The sequence below is a fragment of the Ursus arctos genome, unplaced genomic scaffold (assembly GCF_023065955.2).
Source record: "Ursus arctos isolate Adak ecotype North America unplaced genomic scaffold, UrsArc2.0 scaffold_19, whole genome shotgun sequence".
NCBI lineage: Eukaryota > Metazoa > Chordata > Mammalia > Carnivora > Ursidae > Ursus > Ursus arctos.
The window spans coordinates 50,961,569-50,981,639 of record NW_026622863.1 but is presented as its reverse complement, the minus strand read 5'-3'; the positions used below and the strand labels follow the sequence as shown (position 1 = coordinate 50,981,639).

Here is a 20,071-nt window from a genome sequence, read left to right as displayed (position 1 = left end):
CTTTTCAATCAATTTGTCCTGGACTCAAACCTGTGTTTCCTTGCTGGGCTATCTCCACCAGGTGGAAACAGTGCTGGCTGCTCTCCCTTCGTCTTCTCCTTGCAGATTTGATGATCGCTCTCTCCTCAGAAACACTCAGCTTCCAGAACACACTTGCCCAGTCCTCCTGCCTTCTGGCTCCCTGCCCAACCCAGATTTGTGGATCTATCTCAGGGCTGTCCTTGTCCCCGCGTCTTCTCCTTCTTCCAGAGGTCACAAAATGGCAGCCGGATGGCCTCGTCAGACCCACAAGCGGATTTTGTTTGGTCCTCACAGTGTTTTGTTGTTGTTGTTGCAATTTAAATGCCACTAGGTGGGGCAAGCACTCTGCAAGTTCGCCACAGTCCCCATCACTCCCTACTGTCTTACACCCGTCCGCTTCACGCATTTCCATCACCTGCCTGGTCCCTGAAGCCATCTGAGTTTTCAAAAACCCCTGTTACACACACTGCCCAGGAAACGTCACCCACTTTCCCTTCAACCACCTCCAGCATCTCCTGCTCCATCTTTTGTCTGCGTGAGAGCCACCTAGGGAGCTTGTTCAAAATGGTGATTCCCAGCCTCCCTCCTGCCCCCAGATTCCATTCAGCAGTGCCACGGCAGGGATGGTAAACTCAAATGCCTACAGGAGCCAGGCGGGCCACATAAATGAGTGAACTAGCCAGGCATGAGAAAAGTCGACGGCCAGAAATATAATCAAATTGTATCTTTACTGAACGATGGTGAATGCATGGAACAGAATACAAACATGTATGATACTGGAGTTTATATTTCAAATTCAAAATTGAAAAAATACAAATTGAAAAATAGAAATATTTAATTATTAAAATTTTTCTCTTTCATAATTCTTTTGCTCCTTTGACTTTGAAGCCAGAAGGCTGACCTCACCCACTTCCGCACCGAGAGGTCAGCGTCAGGCCTTGGGTGTCACGGTGGGACGGGCAGTTTAGAACTCAACCTTGAATCCTTAACTGGGAATGGTTATTTAATATGAATCAATTCTGTAACGGAAAACAGCTGTTTACAAGTGTGGGCGCCTCCAAACCCCGAGATTCAAGACAACTGCTGGAGACAGTTGTCGGGTTGTGTCTTCCAACGGCATCACAGTTAGGAACCAGCACTCTACCGCCCTGTAGTTCAGTAATTACTACTTGTGGTCTGCATTCACACGATCGACAGTAACCGACGGAGGCAAACTGGACAGTGTTAGTTCATTTTCACAAAGTCTGGACGCAGAGAGCCTTTGGGGGAATTTGGTCTTGAACCCCACCAGCTGGGTGAATATGCTCCAGGCCATGTCTTTTGTTTCTGGAAACCAACTGCAGCAAAGGAACTATTCCTTGGCAGGGGCTTCCCGTTTTTGCCAGGACTGGGCAAACACGATCATACATTCAAGTAGCTGTTCGTGAACATCTTTGCAGAGAACTAGTGTTCGGGGGGTGAGGGGGTTGTAACCTCGACCAAAAGTCCTTGATCAAACTTCTCAGGGGAAACAAGGTGTGGCCTTCGCCTCACTGGAGATGAACCAAGTCAACGGATTTCAACAGTTCAGATCCCTTCCACATCGCGTGACGACCAGGTCACAGACCTCCTGTCAAACACTTCGGGTCAAGGTCACCATCCACCTGCCCGTGGTTAAAGCCCAGGAGCGTGTTCAGGATGTCCGCGGTGTGTTCTGTGTACCTTCTGAACACAACTCAGTTCCTGGTGATTGAGGCAACAGGCTGACTTGAGTCCTGGCCGAGTGTCGCCTCCTGGGATTGAGGCGTCCTGACAAGGCCCCCTGTGACACAGATTAGGTTACCACAATGGTCTGCAACTGGGCTTAGGAATTCTCACCCGTCTGTGTATCTGTCAATACACACACAAAAAATAGCTCATCTCCCAGCGTCGGGCCTGCCTGGGCACCGTGTCACAGACTTCTTCGGTCGCATTGAAATTCTCCATACCACAAATAAATAAAGCTAACCGGGTGGTAAGAGTTCATGAGCAACGATAGAAAAGGCCACAATGGAGTTGACTCTCAAGCAACTGGACTTGTAAATCTTCTGGTTTTATCTTCGACTCATGGCGCAACGCAAACGCCCATCAGGCCGAAAGGATAGTCTCAACAGGCGAGCGTCTCTGTCCAGGACCCGCCGTCCTGCTCCTTCACAAACTCGCCATCGGTGGAAGGCTTTAACGCCCAGGTCGTGCTTTCCTCGTTACTCGAATGCTGCTTCTCGGACCTGCTTTCTTTCAAAGCAAACCCTACTGACACTTGAGGCCCTTTTTCAGTTCACTGAGTATCGCGTCTCGCATCTGTTCTGTGTACTGGTCGAAGCTCTTACTGTGCTTTGATTCGTAATGACGTCTCAGGTTGTATTCTTTCAACACAGATACGATTTTTTTGCATATTAAACACATAGGCATGCTCTTCACTTCCACAAAGAAATAGGCTCGCTCCCATTTTTCTCGAAACACGTGGCCCTCTCGGTCTCTCTTTCGTTTTGCCACTTTTGATAGAGACATGGGTACAAGAAAGATTTCACTTGCCTCTGAATGCTATCACAGGAACAACCACAGTGCAAGCCCAAAGGCAAGGACCCCCTGCCTCGCGGTGGGGGAGCCAAACGGGAGTGGTGGGGACTGTGGCGAACCAGAGAGCACACACCCCATCAAAAGGGGCAGCTCCAGCCCATTATTGCTAGGAGAAGGGCGGGCCCAGAGGTGCCAGAACTTCTGACGTGTCAGGAAAAGCCAAGGATGCAGACTGGGTGTGTATCTGTGTGTGTCTGTATGTGTGAGTGTGTGTGTGTGCGCGTGCACGCACGTGCAAATTATCCTGATTTTTACAACTAACTCGTTAGGAAAAAATGCTACATTTGCTAACACAGGGAAGGCCAAACAAAACTCATCTGTAGAGTGGCCCACAGGCCACCAGATTGCAACCTCTCTCCTGAGACGGGGTCCAGGAGTCAGATGTTAACCAGCGTCCCAAACAATGCGGATGCTGGTGGTCCAGGCATGGACCACGCACTGAGCGATGCTAGTCTGGAGTCTGACAACAGACAACAAGCTCCCTGCCTCCAGGCTGGACCGTCCTTGCACTGCACATCGTGTCTGTATCCAGCTGCCCTCTAGACGTCTCCCTGAGGACATTCTTGCCTCAACACACCCCAAACCTATCCCCTGCCATGTTTTCCATCTCAGGGACAACCCCACTGTCCACCCCGTCCAAAGCCCTGGAAGGTCCGTCTCTGGGACCTGGGGCTGGCCTCTCCTCGCGTGTGATCTTGTCCACTCCCGTGGCTCCAACAATCAAACATATGCCATCTCCTAGGAACACATCCTGAACTCCCAACATGTGATCTATGGCTTGGACACTCCTTGGACCATTAGCACTACCGGCTCCTTCCCCCAGTTTCCTCACTCAGAGACACTCCACCACCTACCAGCACCCAGGCCAGGAGCCAGGGGCCAGCTCTGACCCCACCCCTTCACCCCCAATTCCTTCACATGGCATGCCAAGTCCCGACTCACCCCTCTTGCCCCCTTACTCGGTCCCAGCCCCTCCACCAGCCTCTCCCCTCCCCAGGCCACCACCCCAGCCTCTTCCCTGCATTCTTGGCCTTGTCTTGCCCCATCGCACTTGACAGCCCAGAGGCCCTGCCAGCCAGCCAACCCAGACCTGCTCCCTGCATGTGGCTTCCCCTGGCTCTTCTGCGTCCTCAGGACAAACCTTGAGCCACTCAGTTTGGAACCCGAGCCTCCTCCCAACCTGGCACCTGCCCACCTCTCTGGGTCCCTCCTTCCTCATGCCGGACTTGTACCTCTGAACATCCCAAGCTTTCTACTGCCCTCACGCATTCGCTTCTGCTGTCCCCACACCTAGATCACCACTTGCCTCCTTCCTTCTCGGACTCGTCGACTCCCACTTCTCCTCCAAGACTGCTGAGCCCAGCTGGCTCAGAGGCCTCTCCCAGGTACCCGACCTATCTCTGCAAGGGCACATGGTCCCCTGAGCTCTGCCTGCCTGCCTCCACATCCCACCCCCCGACCCCGGCCCAGAGCCAGGCTGCACCAGACTGCCTGACTCACTGCGGAGGCCCTGGAGTCACCAGCCCAGAGCCTCAGGGATAGCTGCTGAAGCGAGAACAAGGACAGAGAGGTCTCCCCCCAGGTCTCCTCCTGCCCAGTCCTGGGGGACGTCAGTGACGGGAGCCGGGGCGTGTGTTAAAAGGAACTTTATTGGGTGTCGGGGGTTCAGATGAGATCCATGAGGATGTCGTCCTCCATGACGCTGGGCTGCAGGCCCGGCTGGGGAACCGGGCCCCGGGGACCCCCGCTCAGCAGCATCTGACCTGGGGGGCAGTGGGGAAGGGACTGCATCTCCCAGTAGTCCCTGGGGCCCTGGAGGGCCCTGGGCCTGCTTCCTCCCTCTTCTTCTGGGAGCCCAAGGAAATGACTTTTCTAGGAAGCCCCAGGGGGACCCATCAGGGGCACCTTCTGGCCCCGTCTGGTCACAAATGTGTTGATTCCCATGAGCCTTTAGGAGCCCATCCCCCACATTACTTCTCTGGCCCTAAGACTATTTCCCATCAACCCTGGGACACACAGGAAAGGAATCACAAAAAGATCTTGCCCCACTGGGTCTTGATCCCCTGGGCTGTATTTTCCAGGAGCCCTCAGAGCCTCCCAAGAACCCTGGGGGAGGGGACCAACTACCATTCTTGAATCCAGGACTTCACTTTCCAGAAGCCCTTGGTCTTGAGGCTCCAGCCCAGGGGCTGCTGGGACACTCAGTCCAGACCCCTGCCCTCCCCGGGGACCTTCTTACCTGGCAGTGGAGCTCTCGGGGGAAGCTGTGTGGTCCAGGACTGGGCAGGCGGTGGGTGCAGGAGAGGGGGCCCCAGCTGGGGTTGCCCCAGGCCCTGGTGTGGTGGGGGCAACAGTGCAGGAGCCCCTGGTGGCTGGAGGTGGTGGAGGGAAGCCTGGGGTGGGGGCACCCCCGTCTGGGGCTGGGAGAACAAAGAAAGTGGGTCAGAGCCCCCACCCCATCAAGCAGACTCTAGCACAGAAGCTGCTCAGAGGACATCTCATCCAGTGGTTGCGGGGGGTGGGGGGGATTCTTTCTTCAAAGGAATCTTAGCAGAAACCCATGTAAGACAGACACAGGGGAGCCGGTCTGCCTGGAGCCCTTGGCGGGGCTCTATTCACACCCTCTGATCAAAGCCAACCTCCTTCCTCCCAAACAAAAGGACCAAAACCATCAGGGCCCAGGGCCCAGCCCCATGGCTCCCATTTGCCCCCCACCCCCAAATCTCACCGGAGGTGGGTTGAGGAGGAGACTCCGCAGTTGGGGGTTGGCCCCAGGGTTCTGAGGCCGAAGGATGGGTCCAGGAGGGGGAGGGCCAGGGGCTGCTCCAGGAGGACCTTGGGGGGCACCTGGGGGGGCCTGGGCAGCACCTTGGGGCTGGGGCTGTCCTGAGGCTGCAGAGGCCCCCACAGTGCCCTGAGGCTGGGGCTGTGGTGGGCGGAGCTGGAGCTGGTGGGAAGAGATGGGGGTGAGGGACGAGGCAGATTCCCCAGACTCCCTGGCCTCCGAGGTCAGGTCAAAATGACAGTAAATTTGGGGGTCTCCCCCGCCCTGGCCCTGACCCCACCAGCCGTCTCCTCACCAGATTCTGTGAGGGTCTCGCCTGGTCCTCCAGAATGGGGCCCAGCCCAGGGGGTGCCTGCTGTGCCCCCATCTGTATGGGACAGGGAGCAGGTCAGTGACTGGGGGTGGGAGTGGGGGTCCTGTGTTTGGGTGGGGGGAGCCTTCTGAACCCTGAAGGGGAACCTGTCAGGAGCTAGAACCGTCTTTGGGGGTGGGTGTCTGGGAAGTAAACCTTACTTTCCCAAGTCCCCAAGAGGGGGCTGTGTCTCTGAGATTCAATGCAGCACTGAAAGGGGTACAAAGATCACAAGAAAATGTGGGGAAGGGACTGAACCCAGGTGGTCACGTCTCAGCCCAGGAGGGATGCTGGGGATCTGGCCACAAGCTCCAGGGCCCAGGCGGGCAGGGGTGGGTGCTGGGGGGAGGGAGGCCCCAGTCACTCACCCCACGCTGCTGCTCCAGCTTCTGCTGCTGGACTTGCTTGTGGTTGGTGATGACCTGCCGGATGCCATTGACGAAGCCGCTCTGGTCGTAGGGGATGAGGCCCATGAAGATCTTCTTCTTGGACGAGTACAGGAGCATGAGCACGCGCACCTCGCAGGGGGCCGTGTGTGGGAAGTGCACGCAGCCGGCCTGGCGGAGGATGCACACCAGTCACCCCTGAGGAGGAGGAGAAGGGGGCATCCAGCCCTCCCGGTTTTAGAAGGTCCCGTCCTGCCACGGACTCACAAAGCCGTTGCCCATGATGCGGTAGAGGCCTTTCAGGGACTCCAGGTCCTTGTTGGTGAAATGGAACTGCACCATCCTCGAGTTCCGGAACAAAGGGCCCAGGGTGGTCTGCGGGAGACACACAGCCGGCATGCGGGGTGGGGAAGTGAGCAGCAGGGAGTCCAAGTGGGCAGGGGGCAGGGAAGGGACGAGGGAAGAGAATGGGACAAGCAGACCGGGAGGGGCGGGCGGTGCTCCCTCGAGCCACTCACCAGCAGCTGCTGCGGGATGAGCTGCATGATCAGCTTCTGGGGCCACTGCTCTGTCTTCCTGGGGGCCACGGGGGGAGAGGCGTCAGGAGGGTGCAAGCCCAGGTCCACCCAGCCCCCAGCCCTACAGTCAGTCACCTACAGGTTCTCGCCGTGATTCACATAGACCTGGCAAGGCAGCGATCGCGTCAGCTTGGTGTTGGCGTCCACGGAGGCAGGTTTGGGCTTCTGAGTGGAAAAGCAGCACGTGTCACGGCGAAAAAGGCCCCGAAGCCCAGTCGCCTCAACCTCTCCCGTTCTATCCTGGGAGCCCCGGAGCTCAGGATTTCCCCCAGCTTAAGTCCCACGAGCCCTGCGCCCCTCCTCCAGACCAGTGGTCCCGCAACCTCTGTCCCCTCCCTGCCACGATCCCCTGAACCCCCGTCACACCCCGAATCTGAGACTTTTCAGTGCTTCACTCGAAACACAATTCTTACTACCTCCCTAATCCCAAACTAAAGGCTTCCTTGAGACTCTCCTTAGGACCACAAGTGCCACAGCCCCACAGGGACCCTGGCCCAGCCGCACGTCCTCACAGGCCATGAGAACCACATAGCTCCTCGAGCTACTCACCTCCTGCCACTCGAGGACCCCGCTCCAGGCCAGGAGTTTGTTGGAGACCGACTGCTGCCCCCCGAGGGCCGGGGCCCCTAGCTGGGCTGGGGAAGGGCCGCTCACCCCGCCTGGGGCCACCGTGCCCGCCTGCCAGAGAGGAGCAAGGAGGGCAGTGAAGCAGGGTCAGACCACCTCCTGGGAGGGGTGTCCCGAGAGAGAGGCAGACCAGCAGGAAGAACAGAACGCAGGTTCCTTTCTCAACACCACTTGTCAGTGCCTGGCACCATAAATGCTCTGACTCCACAGGATCTGAGCACTCTAAGGACCCATGACGCCCGACTCCCAGGATCCCTTGGACTCCTCTGAATAGTTCTCCCCTGCTAGGAGCCAAAGCCCCACCATTCTGTCCCCAGACCCTCTGGTCTCAGTCGTCTGTGACACAAGCTCCATGAACTCCTGAGGACCCAGGACAACAAGACCCATGCACCCTTACACATTTAGGAAGGCAAATTGCTTGGCCACTGCTCTGTGAGTAGCTGGAAGGAGTAGAGCAGCGGGGTGGGTGTTCCAGCACCTACCATGGACGGTGCCCCAGGTTGTGCAGGGGGGGCCAGGCCTGGGCCAGGAGCCACGGTGGAGACCAGGCTGGGCTGGGAAGCAGGGGGTGCCTTGGGGGCACCAGGGGGCCCTGGGGGTAGTGGTGGGGCCGGTGCCTGGCTGAAGGGGGGACCCACTCCTGGAGCAGCTTGCTGGAGAGGGTTAATGGGTGAGACTGTGGGAGAGACCAAGAAAAGAAGTGGGGACAGATGTGTAGAGAGGCCTGGATGACCCCAGCCCACCCCATATCCCCACCTCGGGACTCACAGCGTGGGCCCAGCCCAGCCTTCTGGTTCTTGGCAGCTTCCACTGCATTCTGGGCCGCCACTTGAGCTGCACTCAGGTTCCCGGGGACCTGGGAGTGGAATGTGATGAGGACCGCGCACCCCGGGCCGGGTGTCCCATGGGGTCACACCACCATGCCCATCCAAGGTGCAGCTATCCTGGCCGTGACATCATAGCAGGATGACTCCCATCACTCCACAACCCTCCACGGGGATGAGATTCTCTGGCCCCAAGAGTCCCACCCACCCTGGGGTCCCAGTGGAGACTCCCCATCACCCCACAAGTCCCGACATCCAGCTAGGTCTCTCCCAAGAGGCCAGAGCTCCCACAAGACCCCAGAAGCACGTCCCCTTCCTGACCACAATCATACCTGATACTGCTGGGGGACAGGGGGCAGAGGCTGCTGGGGGGCTGCTGAGAGTGAGGCACCCGAGGGTGGAGCTGGAGGCAGGGGGACAGGCTGCTTTGGCTGGAGGGGGCCTGGGGCTGAACCACCCCCAACTGAGAGCGAAGGATGGACGACGGAGCCCCGTGCGAAGGGGTTTGAGACAGGGGAGAGAAATCCAAGTCAGAGGGAGCAGAGGGGGGATGCCCCCCATTGCTCCACTGCTGGCACTCGGGCCTCACCCGGCAGCACGAGCCCCCGCACCAGCACCATGTGCCGGGGGTCCTGGCTCACATCTGTTGGTGGCTGCAGCGGCTCCAGCAAGGCCGGGGGAGCTGCCTTCTCAAACAGAAGCCTCAGGGCAGGCAGCTTCCGGGGAGACACTATGGAGAAGTGGATCCCTTGCTGCAGGACAAGAGAGGAGCAGTCATGGTGGGGCCATCGGGGATGATCCCCAGGCTACCACACCCACTGGGGCATAAAACAAAATTCCCACCAGGCTTTGAGAAAAGTGACCCTGAGACCTGTATTAGCTGCCCCAGGGGATTCCGGGTTATAGTTCTTCCAAAAGGAGTTAGCAGAGCTGGTCACAACTCAGGAGTCCAGGCCCCAGCCCCCTCCTCCCTGAGCCCTGGGAGTCCAGCCCCAGCCCCTCCCTCCAACTCAAGAGTCCTCACCTCCCCTATCTTCTGCACGAGACTCTCTGTCGTGTACCCAGAGTACGTGGTGCTCTCGACAGCAGGGAGCAGGTAAGGGGGCGAGTTACAGATAAGGAGGCAGACACGGTGTGTCTGGCCGCTGCCAGGGAGAAGGAAAGACGTGGAGCAGGTAACAACATTGGCCCTGAGAAAGGACAGCCCCAGCCCCAGCAGACTGCAAGTAGTCCGCCCCACAGGAAGTCAGGAGTAACAGCCCCATTTTACAGCGGAGAACACTGAGGCCCAAAGAGGTTCCTGACTCCAAGCTGCCCAGCAGGCAGGGAAAGCAGGAGGCAGACCCAGAGCAGGCTCCTCTTCCCAGTGAGGACACCCAGACCAGGCGCTGGCCAGGGGCACCTCCTGCCTCCCGCCCGGAGCGCTCAGGGCTCAGAGCCCACCCACTTCCCTGGCATGAGGCAGTGGGTAGACTCCTGCAGCAGGCAGAGCCAGGTGGAAAGAGACACCGGGGGCCCCACAGGCCAGGCACACTCACATCTGCTCCCGCATCTTCTTGAAGTCATCGAAGAGCTGCAGGGCCGTGCTGAGGCCTTCTGCGATGAGGCTGCAACTCTCACCACCCCCGCCCATGAACCTGCAGGGGGTGAGGCTGTCAGCCCCCACGTCCCTGTGGCACCCAGGGCTGCCACCTCCCAGCCCCCAGGCCACAGCTGAGAGCCTGAGCCCACCCTCCTCCCCACACTCCACCGTGCACCTGGGCACAGGGACACTATCAAGTTTCCTGCTCTATCCCCAGCACTGTCACAGCACCAGGCCTAGTGAATGTGGACAAGGGCTGTTTGTCATCTCTGACGGAGTCCCTCTGGCCAGAGGTCCTGCCAGAGCACGGAACAGGGAAAGGCCCAGGACACCTGGCCTATGATCTCATCCCGTGTCCCCATCCCTGCACACCTCCCCTCAGGGCTGGCTTTAAAGCCAGCCCTGGCCTCAGCCCACCCTCCCAGCCCAATATGGGGGCCTCCTCTGCCCCCCAGTGTCAAGGGTTGAATTGTGTCCCCATCCCCAAGAGATGTTGAAGGTCCTAACCCCCAATAATCCCAGAACATGACCTTATTTGGAAATGGGATATTTACAGAGGTAAGGAGACTACACTGAGGTCACGGCGGGGGGGGGGGGGGGCTAATCCAATATGATCCATGTCCTTATGGTCAAAACAGGGACATGTAGATACAGAGACAGACATGCTCAGAAGGAAGACAACGTAGAGACAGAGAAAGAACGCCATACGGAGATTGGAGTGACACTACACAGGCCAAGGATGGTCTGGGGACGCCAGAAGCTGGAAGAGACAAGGATCTTCCCCCACAGGCTCCAGAGGCAGCATGGCCCTGCCCACACCTTGATCCTGGGCTCCTGGATCCTAAACTGTTGAGTCACTGGTCTAAGCCAACCAGTTTTCCTTTTTTTTTTTTAAGATTTTATTTATCTATTTGAGGGAGTGAGCGAGCACACCCACGCGCACAAGCAGGAGGAGGGGCAGAGGGTGAGGGAGAAACAGGCTCCCGGATGAGCGTGGAGCCAACACAGGCTCAATCCCAGGACCCTGAGATCATGATCTGAGCACAAGTCAGACGCTTAACCAACTGAGCCAACCAGGCGCCCCTAAGCCAACCAGTTACTACGTCGTTTTGGCAGCCCCTGGAAACTCATACACAGACTCAGGTTTCTCTTCCATCTGACGTGCAGACAGGTCACCAGTGACCACCCCACATGGGGCGTGGCATGGGGACGACCTCTACAGGAGTGCAGCTGCTGTCATGACGATTCTTCAGGTCAAATGGTTGTGAGGCTGACTCTTGGCCACAGGTACAGTGTGCAGACTGGGCCCCTCTCTGGGAGCTTTGAGGGCCCTGTCGCCTCAGGAAATGTGTGTTAAAAAACGAATGGCTAAAGGTTTGGGGCGGGCTCAGTCAGTAGAGCATGCAACTCTTGATCCTGGGGTCGGAGTTCAAGCCCCATGTGTGGCATGCAGTTTACATACATACACACGTATGTACATACGTAACAAAGGGCTGCCAATCCAACTACGTCCATTAAGGTCAGAATAAAGCCAACCTCTCAGCTGGGCATCTGGGGCCCTCTGTGCCCCGGGCTCTGCCCACCTTCCTGGTCCATCCTCCTCTGGGTATAAGTCGTCCAGAATGTCTCATGTGTCCCTGTCTCCGTGATCTGCCACATAACCAGTCTTCTGCCTGTGCTGTTTGCCATGACCACACACACCCCTCTTCTGGCCCAGGAGGAAAATCCCTGCTTACCTATCCTATGACCCCCCCTCAACCCCAGCCTAGTGTCCCCTCCTCTGGGAAGCCTGCCTCAGCAGCCACCTGATTTTAGGGCCCACCCTCAATCATATCACATGTCACCAGATACCATGATTGCCAAGCTTTCCTCCACAGCGCCCCTGACTCCCAGAGCCAGGGTAGCCTGCAGCGAGGGGGACCAAATGGTCAGTCCGAGGCATCTCCAGCTAGTGTCCAAGGTGCTCGAGGACACACCGGGCCTCCTGGACAAGTGAGCCACAGCAGCTCGACCCCTCTGCTTCCTTCCCAAGTTCTCATGCCAATTCTTAGTTGTGGGCTCTCTCCCTCTAGGCCCTGTGGGCCCCACTGCTGCTCCTTACCCCCACCCCCTGCTCCCAGCCCTCCTCTTCCTTACCACCGAGACTCTGTTCCCACAAGAACTTGAAGGCCAGAGTTGCGGGCCAGCCCCCAGTGAATGAACTGACCCTGCATCCACCCTGCCACGACCTTCTATTCCCAAATAAATCAAACCACTATTTTCATGAGCCTTTTTGAGCCAAAAGTGTCCTGGCCCAAGGCCGGGGGGGGGGGGGCAGGGGGTTGGAGCAAATACAGAGCAACTGCTTCATGTGTGCAGGTCTCCTTTTAGGGACATGAAAATGTTTTGGGACCGTGTGATTGCACAGTGTAAACACACTAAATGCCACTGAATTGTTCACTTCAAAATAATCACCTCTGTTATGTGAATTTTACCTCAATTAAAAAAAGCAATTTATGAGGGAAAGTGTGATCGACCAAACACTTTGAGATCCTGAACCTTGTTTTCTCCTTCCAGAGTGGAGGCCGTCTGTTAGGCGTTCAGAGAGATATGTAACATGTATTTTGTCCAGGAAATGAGAAAACGCTTGAAAAATGGGGAGCAGAAATAAAATCTGGCCAGCTGCAAAATGTTCTGAATACCACAGAATTTATGATAAGCCTTAATTCCAAATGAACCCCTCAATGATGCAAACGTGAAGATGAAAGTGGCCCAGTGCCACAGGTGGGCTCGGACTCTTACTGCTTCCCCGGCCTCTTGCTGATGCCATTAACCCCCACACACCCCGCCAGTCTTCACAGCCCACTCTCACGGGGTAATGAGCCCTTGGAGGCTCCCGGATGTACTGGTCAAAGTGAGTCACTGTGAACAGCGACCAGGCTTGACCCACCCGGCTGGCTGCCCTGCTGTGGACACGAGCTCCAAGAGGGCCAGGATCTGGCCTGCCTTATGTCCCCAACTCCTCAGGGCCCAGGACAGTTTGCTCCACAAACATTTGTTGAAGGACTGAAGGAATGAACGAACGGACCGTCACAGTGCTAGGGAGAACACACTCAGGGCTCCTTTTCCGTCTACCCTATTCTTTCTGATTCTGGGTCACACGCTGTAGGGAGGAGGGGAAAAAAAAACCTGGCCCTCTTGAAAGAAAGGAAATGGAGCATCAGAAAGAAATCTTCCCAAAGCAAGGACGTTTCAAAAATCACACTGCATGCTTTGTTCCTTAAGTTACAGACCTTCCGGGAGAAGATAAGATTTCTTCCCCGAGTGCGAACAAAATCCACAGACTTTGTGATCTCTGTGCCGGACCACCCGGCAACGTCACAGAAAGTGAATTTAGATGGTTACACAGAACTTGGTACAACAAAGACCACTGCCAACATTTATCAGCTGATTGGGAGGATTCCACGGTGAGCACACAGCCTACAAAGCTTTTGCATTTGGCTAAAGGTACAGTGTATTCTAAGCTGATTAAGGAGGAGGTGTGGGTATGTGCTGAATGTGCTCAGAAAGCATTTCCTGCTTATCTTCCACACGCTTTGGAAAGACTTATTTACTTATCTATTTTTAAGATTTCTTTTAAAGTTTTTATTTGCTTATTTAAGTTCCCTCTACACCCATCGTGGGGCTCGAACTCACAACCCCAAAATCAAGAGTCGCATGCTCTTCTGACTGAGCCAGCCAGGCGCCCCTGGAAAGTTTTAAATAAGAGGGCTTAACTGCTTGTCCGGACATGTCAACACCCACCAGAAGGTTTGGTTTCTTGGTGATTATCTTCTCCATGGCTTTCACTCATTTATTTACCGTCAAGGTCTCCTGAGGCCCTTTGGGTGCCAGGCCCCAGCTGGAAACAAAAAAGCAGAAGAACACCAGGGACCTAGACATTCACAGTCCAGAGGCATGGGGCTGCGACAGGGGAATAGCTCAGAGTGGCAGGGGCAGAGGAGGGAGCGACTGGCTGTTTGCCAGCGTCAGGGAAGGAACATCGGAGTTAGGTCTTGCAGCTTGTAGTTCACCAGGAAGAATCAGTGAATAAAGAGCATCCAAGCGTTCATTCACGTACTCTCTCATTCCGCACAGTTCTCCTTAGACCTCCTTGGTGCCAGACCCTGTGCTCAGTGCTAGGCACTTGATGGACATCACACTTGAACTTGGGCCTCAAAGAGCCCCCACTTACCATTACTCATGTACTATCCTAGTACTTCTCAGCTGGGGTGGGTTTTGTCCCCCCAACTCTCCACCCCAGGGGACACTTGACAACGTCTGGAAACATTTTTGTGTGTCACAGCTTGGAGGTGGCTCCTGGCATGGGGTGGCTAGAAGCCAGGGAGACTACTGAACATCCGGCAGTACACAGGACAGCCCCCCACAACAGTGAACTATTTGACCCAAAGTGTCAACAGTACTGAGGTTGGGAAATCCTACTCTGTCCTGACTACTAGCTCTAATGACCATGAGGGGTCAAACTTGGGTGTCAACTTCCCAGTGAACGTGCAGCACCCAGTCCAGCATGGACAGCCTGGAACAAAGCAGGCACTCAGCAAACACTTGCTGCACAAACGCATGAAGAGAACAGCCATGAACCAATACTGTGTGGTGAACTCTAACCACAGACCAGACCCTGCACTAGGCAGGACGAAGGCACCACATGAAGATGAGCTCCTGTGAGCCTCCCAACAGCACCAGAGATCCGGACCATCATTATCCATTCACAAACCAAGAGCCCGAGACGTGAAACAACAGCGACCACTAACACAGCACTTAATACATGCCAGGTGCTGTTTTAAGTAGTCACCAGTTCACTTAATTCCCAAAAAATGCCCATGAGGTCATGGTAGCCCGGTCCCCCAGTGATCCCCACCTCCTGGTATTCACACCCTTGGCATTCATCTCCCCTCACGCTCCTCGCACTGAACAGGACTGACTTCTAGACCAAACAGAATATGGCAGAGGTCATGCCGTGTAACTTCCAAAACTTGATCATAAAAACCCTCGTAGCCTCCTCTTTGCTCTTTCTGTTGTGTTGCCTCGTCTGACATAAGCCAGCTGCCACGTTAGGAGGACACTCCGCAGCCAGAGTGAGCCACCTTGAAAACAAATAGGCCAGTCCCTTGGATGACTGCAATATGACACGACCCTGAGCCAGAACCATCCAGTTATGCCAGTCCTGAATTCCTTACTTACAGAGATGACATGAAATAATCGACGTTTATTATTCTGAGCCACTAAGTTTTGGGATAATCTGTTATGCAACGAAGAATAAATAATACAATATATAAATAAGTACTACAACATCCCCCTTTTAAAGGGATAGGAAATAAGCTACATGAGGCACAAAGGGAGCAGGGACTCCTGGGTCTGCGAGTTCTGTTGTGGTTTGGCTGTGATTTGACCACAGGCTGTTTGCACCCGCACTGAGCCTGCAAAGGGAACATTCCAAATCCCATCCAAAGCACAGAGGGATCTATCCTGGCCTAGGCCCCACCCCCCATGCACTCAGGCCTCAAGGGGCCCATCTGAAAAAGGAAGACTGGAGTACAGATGAGAAACAGCCGACAGAATGTGGAGAATCAGGCAGAATGTGGAGAACCTCACAGTACCAGACAGTCGCTGGAGCTCAACAGGCCTCCCAAACTGGGAAGACTTCTCTACTTCCACAGGGATGGCAAAACTGCTGAGCACACAGAACCCACCACAGAAGTGATTTATGGACAAAAACAATCCCTCTCAGCCCTTTCAGCCAGCCAGTGTGAGGGATGGTTCCTGAAGCTCAAACCAAGCCGCCATCCGTTCATGATCCCTCACAGGGCCCCCCAATCCACCCGAGCACAAAAAAAAAAAAAAAAAAAAAAAAAAAGCTCACTTAATGCCATCGAGCCAGGTGACAAACTCATAGGCGCTGCTGGTGGGAGCGTGACACTGTACGTAGGACTCGGGAGCGCAGTCGACCGTGTTGAACACCACGAGGCTGTACTGGGTCCCCCCATACTGGGAGGAGAGGACAGAGGAACTTTTCATCTGGGACGCCAGTCCAGCTCCCTCCTCCCTCAGACCAGGATCGGTCTCCATTTCCAACTCTCTCAGACTCGGAGTCCCGTCCCCGGGTCCCTTCTCCCTCAGACCAGGAGTCCGGTCTCCATTTCCAACTCTCTCAGACCCGGGAGTCCCGTCCCCGGCTCCCTCCTCCCTCAGACCCGGGAGTCCCGTCCCCCGCCCCGCCTCCCTCAGACTCAGGAGTCCCAAGACTCACGTCTCCCCCGAAGTCCGTCTCGGCAGGAGGACCACCATTAAAATACCTGTGAGGGTCGGAGGTAAAAGGTCGGGGTCAGGAAAGAGACTGTGGAAAACTAGAGTCGGAGGGCCGGATTGGAAGTCGCGGAAACGGCACTCACTCGATGGCCGGAAGCAGGTAGTGCTTGCGCAGCCCTTCAAAGTAAGGCCCCAGGTTGGCTGTGCCCTCAATCACAAACACCACGTCAGCCACGAGGCCCCCGGCGCGGGCCGGGCCCTCCGACCCGGGGACCATGCCCCGCGCAGCAGCCGCCACCGCCGCCACCGCCGCTGCCGCCGCAGCCGCTGCGGGATGAGCGGAAGTGCGCCTGCGCTGCGCGGACACCGGCGCCAGACGTCTTAGCGCCGCTGCTTGACGCGCCTGCGGCCATGTTTGTGCGGGGCACGCAAGGCGCGTTGGTTCTATATCCATCCTCGTTCGTACCCACCGTGTGCAGATTAAGAGCATAGCGAACCTCTTCGCGGGCCTGACGGGGAAGATTGAATTATTGTCAGGACTGTGGAATGACACATATCGAGAGAGGAGCAGCTGGCCGCCATCTTTGAGCGAGGCGCTAGTTCTGACTCTGGTCTTAATAGGAGGGCCAGGAGACCTGGTTGCTATGCAACGCATACGCTGCCCTAGTTTTCTATCGGAGAGATTAGGTTTCTAGTTAAATTTTTTCTGGCGCGGAGAGATGGGGGGAGGGTTGTGTGAAGGGTCCAATCACATCCTCTGCAATGGGTTACTAGGCAACGCTCGAGGTTGCAGTCCACTTGGAGGGGAGTGCAGCTGTTCTTCCCCCTCAAAGAAGCCGAATTCCAACCCCAGTGGCGGTTGCTAGGCAACACCTGATTGTTGTTTTCTGGGAGAGCGGCCAGAAACTGGCCTAGAACATAAATACATTCCAGGTGGATTAAAAATGTAAATGCAACAAATGAAACCTTAAAAATAGCTGAAGGAATAAAGAAACACACTGTACAATCCTGAAGCCTGGAAAAGGAGTTTATCATCACAGCAAAGCCAGAAAATGTAAAATATTGATCAATTTGTCCAAGACTCCATAAACCGAGTTGGAAAAAAATTACGATAAACTGGGAAAGTAATTTGTAACACATATGTTGACTGAAATTTACTACACAAATACATGTTACTCATCAATAAAAACTTAGGGAAATAGAAATTATATATATATATATATATATATATATAATTTTTTTAAAGATTTTATTTATTTATTTGACAGAGACAGCCAGCGAGAGAAGGAACACAAGCAAGGGGAGTGGGAGAGGAAGAAGCAGGCTCCCAGCGGAGCAGGGGAGCCTAATGCGGGGCTCGATCCCAGGACCCTAGGATCATGACCTGAGCCGATGACAGATGCTTAACAACTGAGCCACCCAGTCGCCCCTAGAAATATATATATTTTTTAATGGTAAGGAGGATCTTCCCCCACACAAAACAATTTAAAATGGCAAACAAATATCAGAAAACTGCTTATCCGCCCCAATTAAAAAGCGTTTTACCTTTGTCATGTTAATGGATATTGGAAAGAATAATGTCCATGAGGGTGGGAGAGTTGAGGCTCAGACATAGTCTAGAGGGGGTGTGAATCAGCGCAACTTGCCCCAGTGCATTTTGGCATCATACTTCAAGATAAAAGGGTGCCTTCCTCTCGCATACAGTTGTATCACCATTTTGTCACATTTACCTTACCCATCCCTTTTTGCTTTTATTTTCTTTGCCAAAGCCTTTTAAAGCAGAGCCCCAACATCCTATCATCTTACTTCTACATCCCTGGCAGACCTCTCTAAAAAGTTGCAGACATTTTCACACATGGCCACCATGCCATTATCACCCCTAACAAAATTATTTCTTGGTGTCATCTAACACTAAATCCACAATCAAATTTCCCCAATTCTCTCAAAATGGCTTTTTTCAATTGTTTTATTTGCATTAGAATCCAAAGACCAAACACATTTAGACATTGTATCTCTTAAGTTTCTTTTTTCCTTTTTCTTTTCTTTCTTTCTTTTTTTTTTTTTTTTAAGATTTTATTTATTTATTTGACAGAGAGCGAGACAGCACAAGCAGGGGGAGCAGTAGAAGGAGGGGGGAAGCAAGCCCCCCCGCTGAGCAGGCAGCTCCATGCAGGGCTGGATCCCAGGACCCTGGGATCATGACCTGAGCCAAGGCAGACGCTTAACCATCTGAGCCACCCAGGCGCCCCTTAAGTTTCTTTTAATCTAAAGGAGCTCCCATCTTTTTTATGCCGGTGTAATTCAATTTTATTTTTTTTTATTTTTTATTTTTTAAAGATTTTATTTACTTATTCGACAGGATAGAGACAGCCAGCGAGAGAGGGAACACAAGCAGGGGGAGTGGGAGAGGAAGAAGCAGGCTCATAGCGGAGGAGCCTGATGTGGGGCTCGATCCTATAACGCCCGGATCACGCCCTGAGCCGAAGGCAGACGCTTAACCGCTGTGCCACCCAGGCGCCCCTAATTTTAATAAAATTATAATGAAGGGCCGCTTTGGTGGCTCAGTTGGTTAAGCATCTGCCTTCGGCTCAAGTCAAGATCCCAGGGTCCTTGGATTGATGCATCAGGCTCCCTGTTCAGCGGAGAGCCTGCTTCTCCCTCTGCTGCTCCCCCCCTGCTTGTGCTTTCTTGCTCTGTCAAATAAATAAATAAAATCTTTAAAAAAATAAAATAATAAGGAAGATTAAATTGGAAAAAGGAAAAATGATCAACAGGTAAGAAGATTAAAATGCTTCCTAAAATTAAAATCTGCCCTGTTAACTAAAAGGAAACCTTTCTTTAGATAAGCTGAACATAGGATTGGTTGTATTGACTGATTTTCTTAAAAGATTTCATTTATTTATTTGAGAGAGAGAGCGCGTGCGCGCGCGCACAGAAGTGGGGGGAGAGAGGCGAAAGGAGAGGGGGAAGCAGACTCGCGGCTGAGCAAGGAGCCCTACCGGGGCTGGATCCCAGGACACTGGGATCATGACCTGAGCCAAAGACAGACACTTAACTGACTCGGCCACCCAGGCGCCCCTAACTGAGTTTTAATACATTTCCGTTAATGTATTACAAATGGTAAAAATGAACAATTGGATATTTTAGCCTGGACTGCTGCTTCTGGCAGTATGATGGATTAGGTGTTACAATATTGTTTTTGCAACATTGGTGGTTTCTTAAAAGGTAGACCTCGTGGGATGCTTGGGTGGCTCACTTGGTTAAGCGTTTACCTTTGGCTCAGGTCATGATCCCGGGGTCTTGGGATCCAGTCCTGCATTGGACTCCCTGCTCAGTGGGGAGTGTGCTTCTCCCTCTGCCTCTGACTGCCACTCTCCCTGTTTGTGCTCTCTTTCTCTCTAATAAATAAATAGATAAATAAATCTTTAAAAAAAAGATTTTATTTATTTATTTGAGACAGAGAGAGAGAGCACGAGTAGGGGGAGGAGCAGAGGGAGAAGCAGACTCCCTGCTGAGCAGGGAGCCCAAAGCAGGACTCCAGCCCACCTCAGCCTCTCAGCCGAAGGCAGACACTTAGACTGAAACACCCAGGCACCTGCAACGGTTTTTTAAAAAAGATTTATGTATTTATTTGAGAGAGAGAGAAACAAGTATGGGTGAAAGGGCAGAGGGAACAAATCTCAACCAGATTCCCCACGGAGCTTGGAGTCCGACAGGAGCTCGATCCCACGACCCTGAGATTATGACCTGAGTCGAAACCAAGAGTAGGATACTTACCAGACTGAACCACCCAGGCGCCACAAGGAGAAGCAACATTTTAAGAGTTTATTGCTGTATATTTTCTAGAATTGATGAGGAAAAAAAACAAAACAAAACTGGGGCACCTGGCTGGCTTGGTCTGTAAAACATGCAACTCTTGATCTCAGGGTTGTGAGTTCGAGCCCCACATTGTGCAGAGATTACTTAAAAAAAAAGAATAGTGTGAACAAAGCAAAACATGAATCCTTGGATCCCAGAAGCACGGAATATATAA

At 54.0% G+C, this 20,071-nt stretch overlaps 1 protein-coding gene across 2 annotated transcripts; it reads right to left on the bottom strand.

Annotated features, from left to right (window-relative positions):
• Positions 1-730: 730 nt before the first annotated feature.
• On the bottom strand, positions 731-16,369 carry MED25 (mediator complex subunit 25). Of its 2 annotated transcripts, none has more exons than XM_026481793.4 (18): positions 16,182-16,369; positions 16,040-16,085; positions 15,653-15,777; positions 9,710-9,808; positions 9,196-9,316; positions 8,761-8,923; positions 8,504-8,634; positions 8,116-8,203; positions 7,830-8,023; positions 7,270-7,398; positions 6,800-6,885; positions 6,661-6,718; positions 6,410-6,517; positions 6,125-6,313; positions 5,700-5,771; positions 5,348-5,566; positions 4,859-5,039; positions 731-2,534 (listed from the first exon to the last, which is right to left on the bottom strand). In XM_026481793.4, exons 1-18 carry the CDS (start codon positions 16,313-16,315, stop codon positions 2,290-2,292), a joined length of 2,388 nt encoding a protein of 795 aa, XP_026337578.1. In that variant the 5' UTR covers positions 16,316-16,369; the 3' UTR covers positions 731-2,289. The 2 variants fall into 2 exon arrangements, with proteins under 2 accessions (XP_026337578.1, XP_026337579.1); XM_026481794.4 differs by lacking the exon at positions 731-2,534 and adding an exon at positions 4,250-4,382.
• Positions 16,370-20,071: the final 3,702 nt, after the last annotated feature.

What these genes read in the sequence shown, in the direction of transcription:
- MED25 (XM_026481793.4), bottom strand. Translation starts at nt 16,315, where the DNA reads ATGGTCCCCGGGTCGGAGGGCCCGGCCCGCGCCGGGGGCCTCGTGGCT. An exon ending in TCGTGCAGAAGATAGGGGAG is followed by an intron (nt 8,924 to 9,195) that starts GTGAGGACTCTT and finishes CTTGTCCTGCAG; the next exon opens with CAAGGGATCCACTTCTCCAT. An exon ending in GGGTCCTCGAGTGGCAGGAG is followed by an intron (nt 6,886 to 7,269) that starts GTGAGTAGCTCG and finishes TTTTCCACTCAG; the next exon opens with AAGCCCAAACCTGCCTCCGT.